The 17,043-nt window shown below is 44.1% G+C and overlaps 2 protein-coding genes across 2 annotated transcripts in view; both read left to right on the top strand.

Moving 5' to 3' along the window:
* Positions 1-17,043, top strand: part of LOC142879473 (ras-related C3 botulinum toxin substrate 2) — a 199,292-nt gene that overhangs the window by 12,448 nt on the left and 169,801 nt on the right. The gene's annotated exons all lie outside the window — the stretch shown is intronic.
* Positions 38-15,485, top strand: trmt1 (tRNA methyltransferase 1). The gene is made up of 16 exons (XM_076012772.1): positions 38-199; positions 1,818-2,166; positions 3,532-3,700; positions 4,062-4,249; positions 4,876-4,991; positions 5,438-5,550; positions 6,666-6,814; positions 7,910-7,993; positions 8,194-8,263; positions 8,807-8,941; positions 9,853-9,938; positions 10,962-11,070; positions 11,914-11,990; positions 14,087-14,206; positions 14,303-14,417; positions 15,341-15,485. The coding sequence occupies exons 2-16, from the start codon at positions 1,829-1,831 to the stop codon at positions 15,413-15,415; spliced, it is 1,944 nt and encodes a 647-aa protein (XP_075868887.1). The 5' UTR covers positions 38-199; positions 1,818-1,828; the 3' UTR covers positions 15,416-15,485.

The following is a 17,043-nucleotide window of genomic DNA, read 5'->3' as shown; positions in this document are numbered from 1 at the left end:
AATGACGCAACAGGAAGTAGTTTGAGTTCGCCTTAAACCTCCCTCCAAGTATGTGACTGACACACGTGGTTCCGACTGACGAAGCAGGATATTAAATCGGATTTTCTGAGCGGCTGTGTTCGGCGACTTCCAGCCACCACAAATACAATCAGTCCGAGTTCCCCACCTGATCAACATGACTGCTGTGCTGCGGTGATCGGTAAGAGATCGCGACTTCCGCTTAACAGTAACTAATACAAACAGCGTAAAAACAACCATACAGTACTAACAAACAAACAAACAAACAAGCACGCAAGCAAGCAAGCAACGTGCCTACTAAACCCGGAACCAAGGAAAGCAAAGCATCGTCTACACGTACATCGGGTACAACGAATAGACGTACAAGTGAAACGCCAATAAACAAACAGACGAACGCAAAATTTAATGAGCAACTTGTTAACATGCGTAGGAAATTTCAATGAATGACAGCGAGAGACCGGCAGGGGCGGAGGTAGGGGTGCCGCTTCCCAGACCCCCATGGATCCTTTTTTGAGGACAACAAGGTTAAAGTCCATCGTCACTATCTTGGTGTCAGAGTAAAAGTAACACTTGTGAGATTATATCAGAAATTAAAACATCACCGGTAGATTTTTTCATAATAATAGCAGTGTGTTTAAAAGCGCAATGAAGGCTCAAAATCCTTATAATAATTGTATTTCCATGCGTTGGGAACATTGCACTTAAAGAAAAAAGTGTACATTTTTTTTAATGGCTTTACAGACAATGAAGAAAAGTGAATATTGGGCTGTTCCAAATATCAGCAGCGTCTGGATTTTTCTTTACAAACCCTTCAAAAATATTTACTGTACAAAGTGAAAATGATCAGGATTCATCCATCCTGTGAATCACTGAACTAGTATTGACGACACTTTCTGAGAACTGCTTCACGTCTGTGTCGCATGGAGACGGCCAACCTACCTTCGGTCACCTATGAACTGGTGTTTCAGCCCAGGATGATTTGACAACGCCCCACAGTTCCTCTGCATATCTTGGTTTTGCCTCAGAAACAGTATTTTTTGATGTTACACCTCAAACAATTTTTTGGGGCTGGCCGCTCCATACCTTTTAATTTTGTTGGTCTGGAACTGAGATGCTGCTCGCTTACTTGTGGGTTTGCAGAACTTTTCCTCTTTGACACAAGGCAACATGACCTTATTTCAATATAGGCAAACTGATCTGATCCTGACACCATGGGAAGAGAAACATCCTCTTATCCAGATGCTTGCACCACCAGGCTTCACTGTCTTCACAGTGCACTGCGGCTTGATTGCAGTGTTTGGTGGTCAACAATCTTATTCTCACAGAATGTTTTGGCATTTTTTTTCTTATTTTCTATATATTTTCTTCACTTCTTCCTATGTTTCTCCACCTCCGATCAACGTGTTAATCAAAGTATGCCGTTCTTTTGAACAGTGTGTGAAACCACCCCTGTTTCTCAGGCTTTCAGAGGGAAGTGCATGCAAGCGTGTGCTGGTTTCGTCCTTAAATACCCAGTTCGAATTGTTTTGAATTGGAACTTTTGTATCTCTCATTTTAAATATTGTGACATGATGTGAATAGGAGGAGAAAAAAAAGCCCCAACATGTGCCTGAATATTGGCTGAAAAAAGCAGTACAAACAACATAAGAGGATGACTCAATTTTCTGATTGGCATTGGCCATAAAGGTGGTTGACCTTTAATGACAGATTGAACAGACAATGAGTGAAATAGCATTGATAGCCATTGACAGCCAAGTCCTTTGGCCTGCCTAACTGAACCTCTTTTACCTTCAACACAGGGTTGGCCTACATGCTGGTCAGGACAGCGCTACTTCTTTCCCGGAGTGTCTCTCATCAGAATCCTCCCCGCGACCGTTTAGCCGGTGCAGCCGTGAGGTGCGGTCTCCTCGCTGGCTCTGCCCCCTGCAGGAGACTTGCAGCCATGGAGCGCCGTGACTCCCTCCACCAAACCCCTGCGAGTCCGAGCGTGGAACAGGTGGTGAAACCCACTGCTGAAAGTGATGGGCCAGCTTCTGCTCAGGTCTTGCAAGGAGAGACTGTGATCAAGGAGGGCAAGGCCAGCATCTTGTTCCCCAGTGCCAATGAGGTCTTCTACAACCCGGTCCAAGAGTTTAACAGAGATTTGACGTAAGTGCTGCTTTGTTGTTTGTTTTTTTACGCTTTCACAAAATACAGAAAAAACAAACCAAAGCAGCCACTTGTACAAATGAGTTTCTCTTTGATTTGGTCTTCCAGAGTCAATATTACCACAGTGTCGGGTTAGCAAACAGCTTTAGCGAACAGCTTTTCCACTTTGCCTTTTCCTTTGTGGGATGGTTGGCTCCTCTGCATCTGACCTCCTGGTTCTCTTTTCCAAAGTCAACCTCTAAAAAATCACAGGTGTGAAGGAACAGGTGCGTCCGAGGAGGGCGCCACCCAGAGGTCATCCGGTTCAATGCTCTGTCTCTTTATTGATAATACATTGTTTCGGTTGACAGACCGTCGTCAGGCATTATACATCTAAAATCAACGGCAGCATTTTTGAACCTTCTCGTTGGTCCTCCTCTTAACCTCGGCATCCGTCTACCTTTCATATTCACATTGCTTCAAACCATCTCAGTCCGGCCTCTCTGGCCTTGTCGTTCTCAATAGAAGAAGAAGAGCTTTATTGAACCCACGGTGGGGAAATTTGCAATAGTCCCTAAGTGTCCACTACTGTCTGCAGCCTGCTGTAGAGAAGGAGAAGGAGAAGAGTTTAGGTCGATCATCTTCTGTAGCAGGAACACAAATCTGTTGCCCATCCGTTGTTGTCATCACGGTCTGCTGATGTTGTGACGCAAGGTCAGGCATCCAACCATCCATCCATCCATCCAACATCCATCCATCCAACCAACCATCCTTCCATTCCACCAGCCATCCATCCATCCATCCATCCATCCAACATCCATCCATCCATCCTTCCATTCCACCAGCCATCCATCCATCCATCCATCCATCCATCCATCCATCCATCCATTCCACCACCCATCCATCCATCCATCCATCCATCCATCCATCCATCTTCAGTAGCAGCTTCTTCCTGAGCTCAGGGTCCTGGGGGTCTGCTGGAGCCTCTTCCAGCCGTCACACAGTGAAGGCACGGTGACACCCTGGACAAGTGGCCTCTTTATTAGCACAGGGCAGCTGTTTGTATTTCCGTTTGGCCCCCAGGGTTCATTTTTCTTCATCGGAAAGCCAGTACCTGTATTCACGTCTGTGTGGAACCTGATGAGGTTTGTTGAGGCGTGTTCAGTGTGCCACACGTGCGCTGAAAGAGGACGCCGGTGTTTTTTGTCAAAGCTTATCGTGCAAATTGTACACTTCCAGTTTATGATGCGAAACAATGACATTGCATATATTGTCGATGCTTTTGTTGTGCAGGGTCACACGTCCCTCCTAGACACACATGATTTTGTGTTGCGTCAGAATGACACATTTTAACACATCAATCTTTCACCGACTGTTGTGACCCAGGTGTGCCGTGATCACAGAGTTTGCCAGGGACTTCCTGAAGAAGTCCGACGTCAAGGTGGTGGTGCCGGGCGAGAAAGAGGAGCTCCCTCCGCCAGCGGCCCGTGAGGCAGATGCACAGGTGGAGGTGGGAAATACAGCCAAAAGCGCCCGAGTCGGGGTGAAGTACGAGGTATGAAACCTGGATTTTACAGCGTTACTGTTTCTACTGTGATATTGCGACAATTTTAATTTATTGATGTGAAATTGCGCGAGCCCCCAGGAGATAAATGAATTCTGTCTGGATTTGTTAAAAGTCATTTTTCGGCAGCAAAGTCTCGAGAATAATTTGTTTTTTCTAATTTGTATTAGAATAAACTAACAGTCCAAAGTTTGGACTCATTCTTCCGATGAATTGTTTTTTCATTGATTTGTAAAGTCACCTGGAACTGAACTGAACTGAACTGAACTGAACTGAACTGAACTGAACTCTGCCAAGTGCTCCGCAGGGTTTCCCTGTGGCTCTGCTCCAAGTGCTGTGTTTTCTCTTCCAGGATGGTTTACGTGTTCTGGAGGCTCTGGCAGCGTCCGGCTTGCGATCTGTGCGTTTCGCTCTGGAGGTCCCCGGCCTGCACAGTATCACCGCCAACGATTATTCAGCCAAAGCTGCAGCTCTGATTGGCAGAAATGCCCAGTTTAATGGAGTCAGTCATCTGCTGCACGCCAGCTGCAAGGATGCAAGGTGAGGTCACTGCGTCGTCTCTTCTCGCTTGCACTGTGTGGCTTGTTAGGGTAGCGACTAACGGGTCCGGCAGCCTGCAAAGATCCTGTCTGTCTGTCTGTCTGCTGGCACAGTTTGCCAGCTGTGCTAAAAGCTGATCCTACCTGTAGCTTCAGTGCAGTGCAGTGCAGCCCGTACCTCTGTTAGGACATACAGTCACGTTCCACTCATGGTCTGTCTCTCACTGTCTCAATAAACACAGTGCTTATTGAATCATCACTGCTTTACTATCAGTGGTGTCATTAATAATCACTTCAGGAGTTGAAGCTGCCTCTACCCTTTGGTTGCTGTCGCTGCTTCTGCCTCCAGTTTCTTCTCTTTTACTCTCTCACGCTGAGAGCAAATTCTAACATCCATCCATCCATCCATCTTCTATACCCGCTTATTCCAATTCAGGGTCACGGGGGTCTGCTGGAGCCTCTCCCAGCTGTCTTAGGGCGAAGGCAGGGTGACACCCTGGACAAGTCCAAATTCTAACATGTTTATTTTAAATGGTTCCTCTGCGTTATATTTCTGTTTTTATTCATTTTATTCCCATGCGTTCAGCTGTATTCTTTATGTCCCCTTTCTCCACTTCCCACCCCCAGCATGTTAATGTATGAGAAGAGAGGTAAAACGGAGCGTTACGATGTCATTGACCTGGATCCCTATGGCAGCCCTGCTTCTTTCCTGGACGCTGCTGTGCAGGCAGTGAGTGAAGGAGGTGGGCATCCTCTCGTCTTTCCTGTTGCAGTATCTGTAATGATAACACAAGACTATTAGCATTATTAACGATGATATTCACACCCATGATGTGCGTTGCGTTGGCTTCGATCAACGTGCAGACAAGGGGGGTTTTGCACACCGCCAAAAATGCTGCTTGCAGCTTTCATCGTCTGTTGTTGCCGGCGTTCTTTTTGTTTCCTTGGTTTTCTACATTTCAACATTGTTCAGCATTTAGTTTAGTACAAAAAAAAAAAGACTGTTGGTATGATGGCAGCTTTCAAAACCAGCCATTAAGCACGATGGTCGGTTTGAGTGTCCGTGTCTGACAGTCACATATATTCATTTGCTTTCAGCTCTTCCTTGTGCTGAAACATTTTCATCCTCTCTCATCTCTTTCATGAAGTCTAAGCACCGTCTACACGCACGTCTCTCTCTGTCTTTCAGGTTTGCTGTGCGTAACGTGCACAGACATGGCAGTGATGGCAGGAAACAGCGGGGAGACCTGCTACAGCAAATACGGTTCAGTTTCCGTTAAAGCCAAATACTGTCATGAGATGGTACGAACACACACACACACACACACACACACACACACACAAGGACGACGTTTGTTCTTAGGTTTTGAGCAACGATACTGCCAAGGACTGTGTTTGCACTGTAAGCTTGTATTGTATTGTACAGTTATTCAATATATGATGGCATATGGTGTTATGTGGAACTGAACCCAGGGCCAGTCTACGCTAGCGCTGCAATGATTAGTCGACTAATCGATTAGTTGACGCGTCGTGTGATTGTTGTTGTAAATTGCGTAATGATAAAATCACACTCCCGGGTGCTACGTGCTCATTTGTACCTGCAGTGCAGTACCTACCGAGGCCTGAGGGTGACGAGGCTCGAAAACTCAGACTTAAAGTTTATATAATCTTTCATAGTAAATGAATGAGCGAGACACGTTGGGTGCAAACTCTGCGAAGCTCACCTAGCATTCCATGGTAGCACTACGGCGATACGCCAACACCTTAAATGCCCAACGGGAGGCGCTGTATCATCCCCCACCGCAGAGAGGAGTTCACAAATAACGTCCAGGATAGAATAATTTCTTTATTAATCGTCAGCCTTTGACGCAAGTACATAATACGTTTTTTCGACGACGCTGAAATTGGCCATTTCTACCGTAGAATTTCTTAAATAATCCACTTGGAAAAACTGAAAAATATCATAATGTCAATGGCAAAGTTGTCAACTTTGGAGTGCCCCCAAAAGGCCAAAAATTTCCCATAAAATATGTCAACTGATTGTGATAGTAGAGCTCCTAGGCTGTACAATGATACCTCACATGTCCATTTCTACTGTATAATTTTGGAAATAAATCCACCTCAACATAGACATAATGATTCACTGAATTTTCCATGTTGAAAAGTGTTGGGATAAGCACTGCCATCTAGCGGTCAAATTGCAGAATTGTTTTTTTTTAAGGTGGAATCGGATATAAGGATATAATCGTGACAATTAATCTATTGATCTATTTTTTTTCGATTAGTCCCTCTGAGTCACTGTAAGGGTAGTAACCATTGTGTACATTTATGTTGTGATATGCATGTTTTTCAAAAATGTTTTGTCTGTGTTAGAAACATGAGCAACTCTTTCTCCCCCTCCCCGGCTCCTCCTCCAGGCTCTCCGCATCATCCTGCACAGTTTGGACCAGAGGGCCGGAGTGTACCAGCGATACATACAACCTCTGCTGTGCGTCAGCGTCGACTTTTACATTCGAGTCTTCGTGCGCGTCTTCACAGGACAAGCCAAAGTCAAAAACTCAGCCAGGTGCTCGAACAAACTCCTTTTCACTCCAATATTCACTGTTTGACGTCCGCCTGTTTTACAAAGCGGCTTTTTTTTTTGAGAAACCTTGAGTTTGTTACCACGGAAACGTTTCTTCTCTGTGAGTCACCACTTGGAATACTGGAGGAACAAACCCATTTCCCAAAGAGAGTCACCTTGACTCCTTGCTGCTCCTCCAGTCAGCGCTGCGTCTGTTGCTGACTGTCGGAATGAAATGGTAGTTGGTTCCATCGTCTTGGCTCTGCCGTGTCCTGTCTGTGGATTGAGGATGCAGCATTTTAATCTTACTTTTAATCTTAGCTTGGACCTTTTAATCTTAGCATGGACCTTTTCAGGCTTTGTGTTCTAAAGGAACTCGAAGCAGACGTTGAACTCTTTCTGTTCTCTGTGGCGCGAATGTTGTTAGCGAGCTACTGCTCTTTTAAACACAGCGTGCTTCAGGCGTTCTTCTTCTTCTTCTTCTTCTTCTTCCGTCTTCAGGGAGTAAACGTGCGGCGCCACACCAGGCCGGGCATAGGTACTACATGGTTTTCAGTCGTTTCCAGCGCATCCGTGTACACGGGATTTCTTTTTTCTTCCTAATACGGCTTCGTGTGCACGCGTTTTTTTCGAGTTGAGTCATTTTATATTTTCTATCGTCACTTTTATTGTTATTGCGATAAATGGCAGAAATTATGGTGATAACATTTTTTTAGTCCATATCGCCCAACCCTACCACCCACTCAACTTCCAACTCCACGTTTGACTCACTTTTCAAACGAGTCTGTGACTCGTCGAAGGCTTTGCTGGAGCCTATTGCAGGTGTCATGGGGGGTGGGGGGGGCACTTGACTGCAGGGCCACATTAAAAGACAGTGACCACTCACAGTCACACGCAAACTACCCAGGTGAGGTTGCTCGTCGGCGCAGCGTGCATGGTTTGGAGTGTTGGAGAAAGCCCAGAGGATCCAGGGAGAAGACGGAAAGGCCTCAGCTGCTGGGATCGGAACTACCGCGCACACGTGTTGTTCTTGCAACTCTTGACAAAAACTGCTTGAAAACATTTGAATTGAACTGAAATGTTTTGTCTGTGTTGCAGCAAGCAGGCTCTGGTTTACAACTGTGTTGGCTGCGGGTCGTTTCACCTCCAAAGAATGGGCAGGAGACAAAGTACTGGCAAAAAGTAAGAAGCCCCAGATGTGTGTTTTTCCTGTCAGTGTGCAGTTGTGGAGCGAGGCTTTACCTCACGACAACCCCACTAATAGACTTCCTGAAATTCACAGTCTATACTCGGCGTCGTACGGTTGTGTTTTACTCTCTTGCGTTGTTTTTGTTGTTGTGTTGTGATGCATCAGTTTGTACTAAGGATGACTGTTTCTTCAGTGTCAAGTATTCTGCTGCTGCAGGACCTCCGGTCGGACCAGAGTGTGAGCACTGTGGAGGAAAACACCAGGTTAGATCACGGTTGCAATCATTACAAAGGTGTTTTTATCACATCTTACACAAGTACGAGTACTTTTTTTTTTTTTCATTTCCGGTTCAAACTTGAAATGAAAACTTAAAATTCTCCTTCCTGAAATATTTCTTCTCTTCCTGTGGCCCTGATCTTCACTCGTGCTTCTGAGATGGAGCCTATTAAATTATTCTTTTTTTTGGGTCAGGATAGAACGATACACACAAGTGTACCTTATGTTGTCTCATAATATTAGCCAACACAATACTTTGTGTTTTTAAAATTATTCTCCTGAACCACAATTCAAACAATGTGCCTGATGGTCTCCAGTGAAAATGTCTTTGAAGTTAAAGTGTTTAGAAAGGTGAAAACTTCAAATTCATCTTTTGCACACAAAGTGTAAATCCAGAGTTTGATACGTTTGAGTTTAGTTGCGTTTATCATGTTCAACAACGAATAAATTAAAATGTTTTCATTTTACATTTGAACAAACTCGACAACGTTAACGGGAGGCGTTGCGATGTCTTCTGTGCTCCGCTGCAGTTGGGTGGGCCGCTGTGGGCGGAGCCAATCCATGACACGGAGTTTGTCAATAAAGTTTTGTCTGCCGTGGCACAAAACCCAGGCAGGTTCGGTACTTCGAAACGCATAGAGGGCGTTCTCAGCATGGTGACAGAGGTATGACATCATCATTATTATTATTGTTATTGTTATTATTGTTATTGTTAGTAGGAGTAGCAGTAGCAGTAGAAGTAGTTGTGTGTGTGTGTGTGTTTATGGGTGTGTGCTGTATACACTAGCAGTCAACAGTTTGGACTCATGCTTCTGATTTCATGTTCATTTTCATGACTGTTGACATCGTTGATTGTCACTCAAGGCATCAAAACTACGACCGAGCACATCTGGAATACGGATGAAATCAAAAAAAAAAGTGTGAAATCAATCAAACCAGTTTTATACTTTTAGATGATCTAGAACAGCCGCCCTTCATGTCAAATAAATAAATATCACATATTTAGATCTTTTGCCACATTAATCCACATATCTCGCTCGTGTATTTGATGCCTCCAAGTGTGCGTCTACAGTGTAGAACGCAGTCAAGACAGAGATGCACAGGTGTGTCCAAGCTTTGGACCGCTGGTGTGTCGCTATAGAGAAATAACCTGCGTTCCATGAACCCCAGAATGGCACAAAGCCGAAACATAACATGGCAGTGAAAAATATTGCCGTGATATATTTTTTCTCTTTGATGACTTGTAAACTGTCCAATCATAACGCGGCCATTTTCACTGGTCGGTGACCTGGTCACATGACCACGTACGTCACGTCCGCTGACGTGTCAATACAAAAAAAAAAAAAAAAAAATTGTTTCCGTGACACTTTAGCGATATTCCTCCGTATGGATGCGTGTGTAAAAGCTCCTCATGAGAACCTCAAAGCCTCATCTGAGAGGTTTTTCCATCACCAGTGTGTTATGGCCAATATTTAGGGTTTTGCGCAGCTAGAGGTGCTCGTGGAAACGCAGCTACTGGACGATTTGAATGACCTGCACTGACTCGCTAATATTTGTAATTCCTTTTGTGTTTTAGGAGCTGGAGGATGTTCCTCTGTATTATGCTGTGGACAGTTTAAGCAGCACCATACACTGCAACACCCCTCCGTTACTCAAGTTAAGGTAAAGTCGCATTTAACATGGAGAAACTACCGTAGTTCAAATGCGGGTGCCGAAAAAAAAAAAAAAAAAGCAAAGATGGGAATTGAATCCCAAAGTGAATCCCCCCTTTTTTTTTTTTTTTTGGTCGAGCCAGTTTCTGTTCCCTTTACGGGTCAGGCGCGCGAGGTGCCGGTGACATCACAAAGGGCCTGTGACGCGCTGGGTACATGTCACATTTTTTTCTTTCAGGTTGCATTTGGTTTAATGAGCGCGCTTACACACAAACGACCCTGGTTGAGAAAGTGAGGCTGTTGCAGGGTCTCGGCCGTTGCGTGGCTTGATTGGCTCCTTTGACGGCTGCAAAGCGTCTTATAATATCCTGACCATTTACATTGGACAAAAAAAAATGTTGTGAGAGAAGGCGGGAGTGAAGATGGAAATGTTCCTCGTCACTCATGACGTACACACAACACGCAACACACAACACAACCTCAACTACTGCTGGTAACCTGAGAGATTTTTACAATGTATTTCTACCTGCAGGGCCGCCTGTACTTGTGTGTGTACTTTAGTAACACACACATACATTCTTAAATGTTGAATTAGGGCTGGGCGATTTTGATCAGAAATAAAATCCCGATTTTTTTTTTTTTTTTCCTCTGAAAACTCGATTTTCGATTTATTTATTTTTTTGGGGGGGGGGGGGGATCTCGTTGAACATGTTACATGTTGTATGCAACTTCGGTAGTGGTAGTGGTGAGGGCAGCAAACAGAATCACTTCCTGGTTTTAACACCTGCTGTGGCTAGCTAGTGCATATGCTACATAGGTAGCCAGTTAACAGCTTCTCGAGGGGTGGGGGGGGGGGGTGGGACTCCGGTAACCAAGAGGCGCCAACCCGGAAGCATGACAGAGGAAAATCGATTTTCCGATTTCCCCTCTATTAAACATCGTTACGACTAAAAAAAAAAAAAAAAGAAAAATCTGATTTCGGTCGCCCTATGTTGAATATTAAAATGTGCTTATCTAACCGCTCTGGCTGCAGGTCTGCTCTGCTGAATGCCGGCTACAGGGTGTCCCTGTCGCATGCCTGTAAGAACGCCATCAAGACGGACGCTCCTCCTGCAGTCCTCTGGGACGTCATGCGATGCTGGGTAACTAACAACTGTCCACATTGACATTTACTTTACATGCTTCTGTGCTCGACAAGAAATGAGTTGTTACAGGCAGCAGCAGCAGCAGCGGCCTACAGTTTCCAATCATCCAGTTGTGGTCCTGGTGGTCCATGATGGAGATCAGTGTGTGGTGGAGAGGGTGGTCCATGATTTGATTTGATTTGATTTGAATACTTTCTTTCGATCATGTGAATTATAACAACAAAAAAAAAAACCCCAGCTAAAATAAAATAACAAAATAGTTGAAAGAAAAAAAAAACCACACACACAAAAAAAATCAAACAAAAGAGAAGCTGCATTTAAGATTACATGAGCGAGAAGCAGCAGGAAGAAGTACAAACTTATTTAATCCTACCCCTAAAAATATACTGTTTCATATTCAAACTAAATGTAATATACATATATACACACATATGCAGTACACACATACTTATACATATGTTTAATTGCATACATATACATACACACTGAGAAACACACACATACATATATACATACATAAAATACCCATGTTCTGCTACATTAATCTTATAGCATGAACACCATATAATAATAATAATGATGATGATGATGATAATAATAACAACTCAATGATGATGGAGATGAGTGTGTGGTGGAGAGGGTGGTCCAGGTGGTCCATGATGATGGAGATGAGTTTGCTCAACGTCCCTCTCTCCACCACCGTCTCACCAAGGTCTCCTGTCTGCAGCCAGTGACAGAGCCAGCCTCCTTAGAGGGGCAAACCGGGCACTTTGCCCACCACCTGTCCTTCTAGAAGCTAATTCTCAACACCAATATCTTTGATTCTTGGTTGACTTATAGGAGAAGTCCAACCCTGTCAAGAAGGAGAGGCTTCTGAAGATGAGTCCTGCTCTCAGTATCCTCTCCAAGGAACCCAGGTGAGACAGCATCTTACCGTCAAGTAGGGATCACTGTGGGAGAAGGTTCATTTGTAACTGGGGCTGTCGGCATCAGCATAGGAACTGCAGTGAGATGAAATACAAGGCCAGACTCTTTGTCCCTTCCGTTCACCCGTCCCTCAAACCAACATCCTGCTGGTGTGTTTGGTTTGATGATTTGATTTTTTTTTTTTTTTAAAACCATAGACACAGTGTGAAGCTCCCTAAACCAAACTGCTGGTATGATTTAAAATGCAGGTTCTTAAAGTTCACCTTCATGTTGTTTATTCTGGTTTCAGATTTAAAGTAATACTGCTTTATTATTTCACAGACAAACTGAACAGCGTGCGTGTGTTAAAACCACAAAAACATGTATGAAATACAAAACCAGTCAAAAGTCTGGACGCACCAGCTCACGCATTTTTTTTTTTTTTCAATCTTTATAACTGCAGACAGATACTGAAGACATCAAACATATGAGCAAGATATTTGTCATTGTGCAGCAAAGAAAAACAGCTTCAATAACTCTGAATATGCTTTTTATGAAAGGTGGCTAATTGGAAGAATTTCAGTATAAAAGGCGTTTGAGTTATTTTCCACTTTTATTGTTTCCTCCATAATTCCGTGTGCGTGCTCGTACGTAGTTTTGACGCCTTCATTGAGAAACTGCAATGTGCAAAGAACAGACACTTGGTTCGTAGGCGGAGTCCAAACTGTTGACTGGCAGTGTACGTCAGTGTTGTGACTGAATTACATATCATTTCTCCAAAGTTTGGCTGGTGGGAGTGAAAGTCCTGGACGTGTCTGCTGTAGCCTCACGTTGCTGCTCCTCCCACCCCCGGTCCCCTCCCTGCTGCAGCTGGCGGTGGAGAAAGGCCAACTTTGTCTGCAGCCGCCGTGTTTCCATCACCCCTGAGAACTGCGCACAATCTAAATATGGCCATAATAAAAACTGGTGATGGAAACTTCTAAACTTGGAGAAAAAAAAAAAAAAACCCTCTCCAATACGGCTGAAAGGTTTCGAGGCTCTCATCAGGTGGTTTTTCACACGCGTCCATACGGAGGAGTATCGCTAAAGTGTCATGGAAACGCACTTTTTTTTTGGACGTGATGTACGGGGGTCACGTGACCAGTTGGCCGACCAGTGAAAATGGCGCGTTATGATTGGACGGAGGAGGAGACGCAATATTTTTTTTTTTTTTTTTACAAGTCATCGAAGAGAAAAATGGAACAAGCACATTCTGGACAGCAAACAAATGTTAACAAACACAAACGCAATTCTCCTAAAATCTTGTGATCTTCAAATCGCAAATTTTACTTTGTGGAATTTTTTTTTATTAGAAAAATCACTTTTATTTTGCGAAAAACTGTCATGGAAACGCAGCTGGTGCGTCTCTGTGTGTCAGCAACCATAAAAAAAAAAAAGGTTTAATATCAATCATTAATAACATTACGGTCACTGTGAAACAGTTGAGGCAATGTGTAAAGTGATAAAAAAATAAAAAAATAAAATAATACATTTGATTGTGTGATTTTGTTTTCCTCAAACGTATTGATCGCGTCCCCCTGATGGCGCCAATACACACAGTATGACACTAAAGAGAAATAAGAGAAGTTCGTGTCCGTAGCTGCGTTTTTCATGACAGTTTTTTTTCAAAATAAAAGCGATATCCCTAAACTTTCGACAAAGCAGTATTGTGGTTTGCAGGTGTTTCCATTGGATGGCGTGAAGAGCGTGAACGCTGTAATTCTCTTGGAGGAGAATTACGTTTACGTTTGTTTGCTGTCCAAGAATGATTGTTGTAAAAATATTGTCCCCTCCTCCTCCTCTCCCGTCCAATCACAACGCTCCATTTTCAGTGGTCGGTGGACTGGTCACGTGACCCCGCACGTCAGGTCCACTGCCTCTCTTTTATTGCCATGTTTGGGTTTTGCGCAACTCCAGGGGTGATGTCGAGCTCCACTGGGTGCTGGGCAGTGAGCACAGCGCCCTCTACAGGAATCTGATTGAAAGTTTTCACTACGTTAACGTAGCACGTTGCTGTTGTTGTCTGTGTCTGTGTCTGTGTCTGTCTGTCGTGTCGCTGGGAGTGCAGCCTGGAGGCCTGCTTCACCGTGCGAGACGACGCCAATCCTCAGTCCCGTAAACTCCACCTGACCCGCTTCCAAGAGAACCCGCAGGCCTTCTGGGGACCCAAGGCTCGAGCTAAAGCTGGGTAACGAGCACAACGCGTGCACGCACATTTTGAAAGGACGAGCGTGTCAGTCGCTCCCCAAATAAAACACATGGCGATCTGTGCTTCATGCTGCAGCGGTGGGATTTCCACCAGCCTCCAAGACAAGAGGAAGAAGTGCCAGAACAAGAGAAAGAATCAAAGCGGTGACCGGACTCAGTTGAAAGAGGTTCCCTGCAAGAAGTTCAGACAGGTGAGTTGACTGAAGCAACACAGCCGAGTCCAGGGCTGTGTCTCAGCTCAGGCTCTGCATCCTTCCAAGGCTACATTTGAAAGGAAGCTGCGTCACAGCACTGCGTGAAGGCGAAGGCTCCTCCCACTTCCCAGAAGTCCGAAGGACGCTCCAAATGCGCCCTCCAAATGCGCCCTCCAAATGCACCCTCCAAATGCGTCCTCCAAATGCGTCCTACTGTTAGCCCATTCCAAGGCTGCACCGCTACTATACCTTCTGTATCACAGGATGCTTTGCGTGTTGCTTCAAAGCATCCTGGGATCCTGGGAAGTCGGCTGAAATTAGCGGCATCTACTGGCAAAGACACCACGTAGAAATTTTAATATTGAAATTTCACATCAAATATTCAGTTTTTAACGTAGGGTTTTTATTTATTTGATCATCCAACGCCATCGTTAGATGGCGAACCAATGGTTAGCTTGATGCTATGAAAACGTCACTTCCGGGGTTGGCCAGCAGGGGGGGAACGGCGGTGACGCAACCAGGAAATACGCCCAAGGCTAGACCGTCCCGGGTGGTTACCGGGGAGGCGGGGTTTGGGTCGGTCCTTCTGGGCCGGGTCCTTGGGAGGACGCTTCCTTCAGAGGGAGGACGCTTCTTTCCAAGGATGCAGACCCTGAATTGAGACACAGCCAAGAGTTGGAAAACTGACAGTGAGTGATGTCGGCTAATCACTCAAAGTGTTTATTTATGAGATTAGATACCATCAATAATCGGACATCAAGGGAACTGAAATAATACTAATAATACTAATAATAATAATACTAATAATAATAATAATAATAATAATGATAATAACAACAATAATGAATTTTCAGACTATCAAACAATCCACTTTTTCTCCCAGATTAGTATCAACGCATTTTTCTTGCTCTGTTTTTCAGGGAACCTGCCCCTATGGAAGTGAATGCTGTTACGCTCATGAGCAGGAGCAGACAGATAAAATGACGACTGTCTGAATTTTAATTTCGCCTTTGTTTTTTTTAAGTTGATGGATTATTTCATTTATGAAATAAAGTGTACTCCAAAGTTGTTGTTTTTGTGTTGTTGTTCACTCTGCTGACTCAGTGTTGTAGTCAAGACGGCAGCAACCCAGACCAAGACCTCCTCAAGACCACAGAGCATCGAGACCACGAACGGACCAGGACTTTAGATATCAAAGAAAAAAATAAATAAAAAAACAGAAAAAAGAAATGACCAGAATCTTTTGTTCAATTCCAGTTTGCTTCTAAATGGAATCTTTTCATCTCTTTTCTGCAAGGCGTCTTTAAATCATTTCCTTTAACATTTTTGCTGCTTTGCCAACAATTTTGAACCATTTTCAAAAAAAACAACAACTTTGCTTCATAGAATTAAAAACTCTGGGTGTCACCAACAGAGCGTAACAAGGCAGCAGCTGTATTCTTTTCTGTTAGAGACCATCACGATGTTCTAGCAAGTGACACTGACTGGCTCCTTGAATCACTCTGACTCACTCTGAATCATTCTGACTCTCTCTGACTCTCTCTGAATCACTCTGACTCACTCTGAATCACTGAATAACTCTGACTCACTGAATCACTCTGACTCTCTCTGACTCTCTCTGACTCACTCTGAATCACTGAATAACTCTGACTCACTCTGAATCGCTCTGAATCACTCTGACTCACTCTGAATCACTCTGACTCACTCTGAATCACTGAATAACTCTGACTCACTGAATCACTCTGACTCAATCTGAATCACTCCAATGACAAAACTTGACCAATGTAGGGTTTCCTTCCAAGCAAAGTACGAGGCCAATGAATGTTCTGTGAAGCCACACTGACCCCTAGAGGTGCAAGGTGTGAAATGTTCCCCATCCGTTAATCTAAGGTTGGATGCATTTGACAAATCAGTTTTTTCTTCAGACCAGTGTTGCATGCTTTGCAGCGTCTGCTCACCATAATATAAACTTCAACGACCGTCTTAGTTTCCACGTTCTCAGCGGTTTCACTTTACCTCATACTTCAAGTGTATTTGAACCCCACAGAAATTTGCAGTTTTCGATATAGTGGGCCGTCCTTCACTACACATTGTTTTGCTTCTGGTCCTAGTTGTGATGGACATTGTCAGGATGAGCTCACAAAAGAGCGAGATCCGGCTCCTGCAAATCGCAACTGTACTTTGTGGAAATTTTTTTAGAAATACTGCTTTTATTTTGCGAAAGACTGTCATGGAAAACACAGGGAGATGTTAATTTGTGGAACGCTTCCAGCGAGGCTGTCACAATAAAGTCGGTGCTGTGTTCCTTTCATGACCGGTGACGACCTAAAAAGTAGCTTGACACGTAGTCTGGTTGATATCCGAACAGGAAATGAAGTGTTTGGACAAAATTGGCAAAAATACATATTGGACATTCCCGCTAACAATCAAAGATAAAGGCAAACTGTTGAGTGCATTGATAGAATTTTCAGGAGAAAAAAAAAACAAAACCCAATGCGCGTGCGTGGCCTTTGAAATGAAAATGAGTTTGGCGCCATTGACTTAACTGATTATATGTGTTTTTTTTTTAATATTGATTATTCTCGTGTGTACTATACCGTTGAAACGTTAAGCGCTGACAGAC

Source organism: Nelusetta ayraudi, unplaced genomic scaffold, assembly GCF_046127955.1.
Source record: "Nelusetta ayraudi isolate G7.1 ecotype Tasmania unplaced genomic scaffold, CSIRO-AGI_Nayr_v1 ptg000006l, whole genome shotgun sequence".
Taxonomy (NCBI): Eukaryota; Metazoa; Chordata; class Actinopteri; order Tetraodontiformes; family Monacanthidae; genus Nelusetta; species Nelusetta ayraudi.
This window is presented reverse-complemented; position numbering and strand designations above follow the sequence as displayed.

Coding starts and splice junctions, on each gene's coding strand:
- trmt1 (XM_076012772.1), top strand. CDS start 1,829: ATGCTGGTCAGGACAGCGCTACTTCTTTCCCGGAGTGTCTCTCATCAG. Junction 9,939..10,961: donor CCTCCGTTACTCAAGTTAAG/GTAAAGTCGCAT, acceptor CTCTGGCTGCAG/GTCTGCTCTGCTGAATGCCG. Junction 11,991..14,086: donor ATCCTCTCCAAGGAACCCAG/GTGAGACAGCAT, acceptor CTGGGAGTGCAG/CCTGGAGGCCTGCTTCACCG.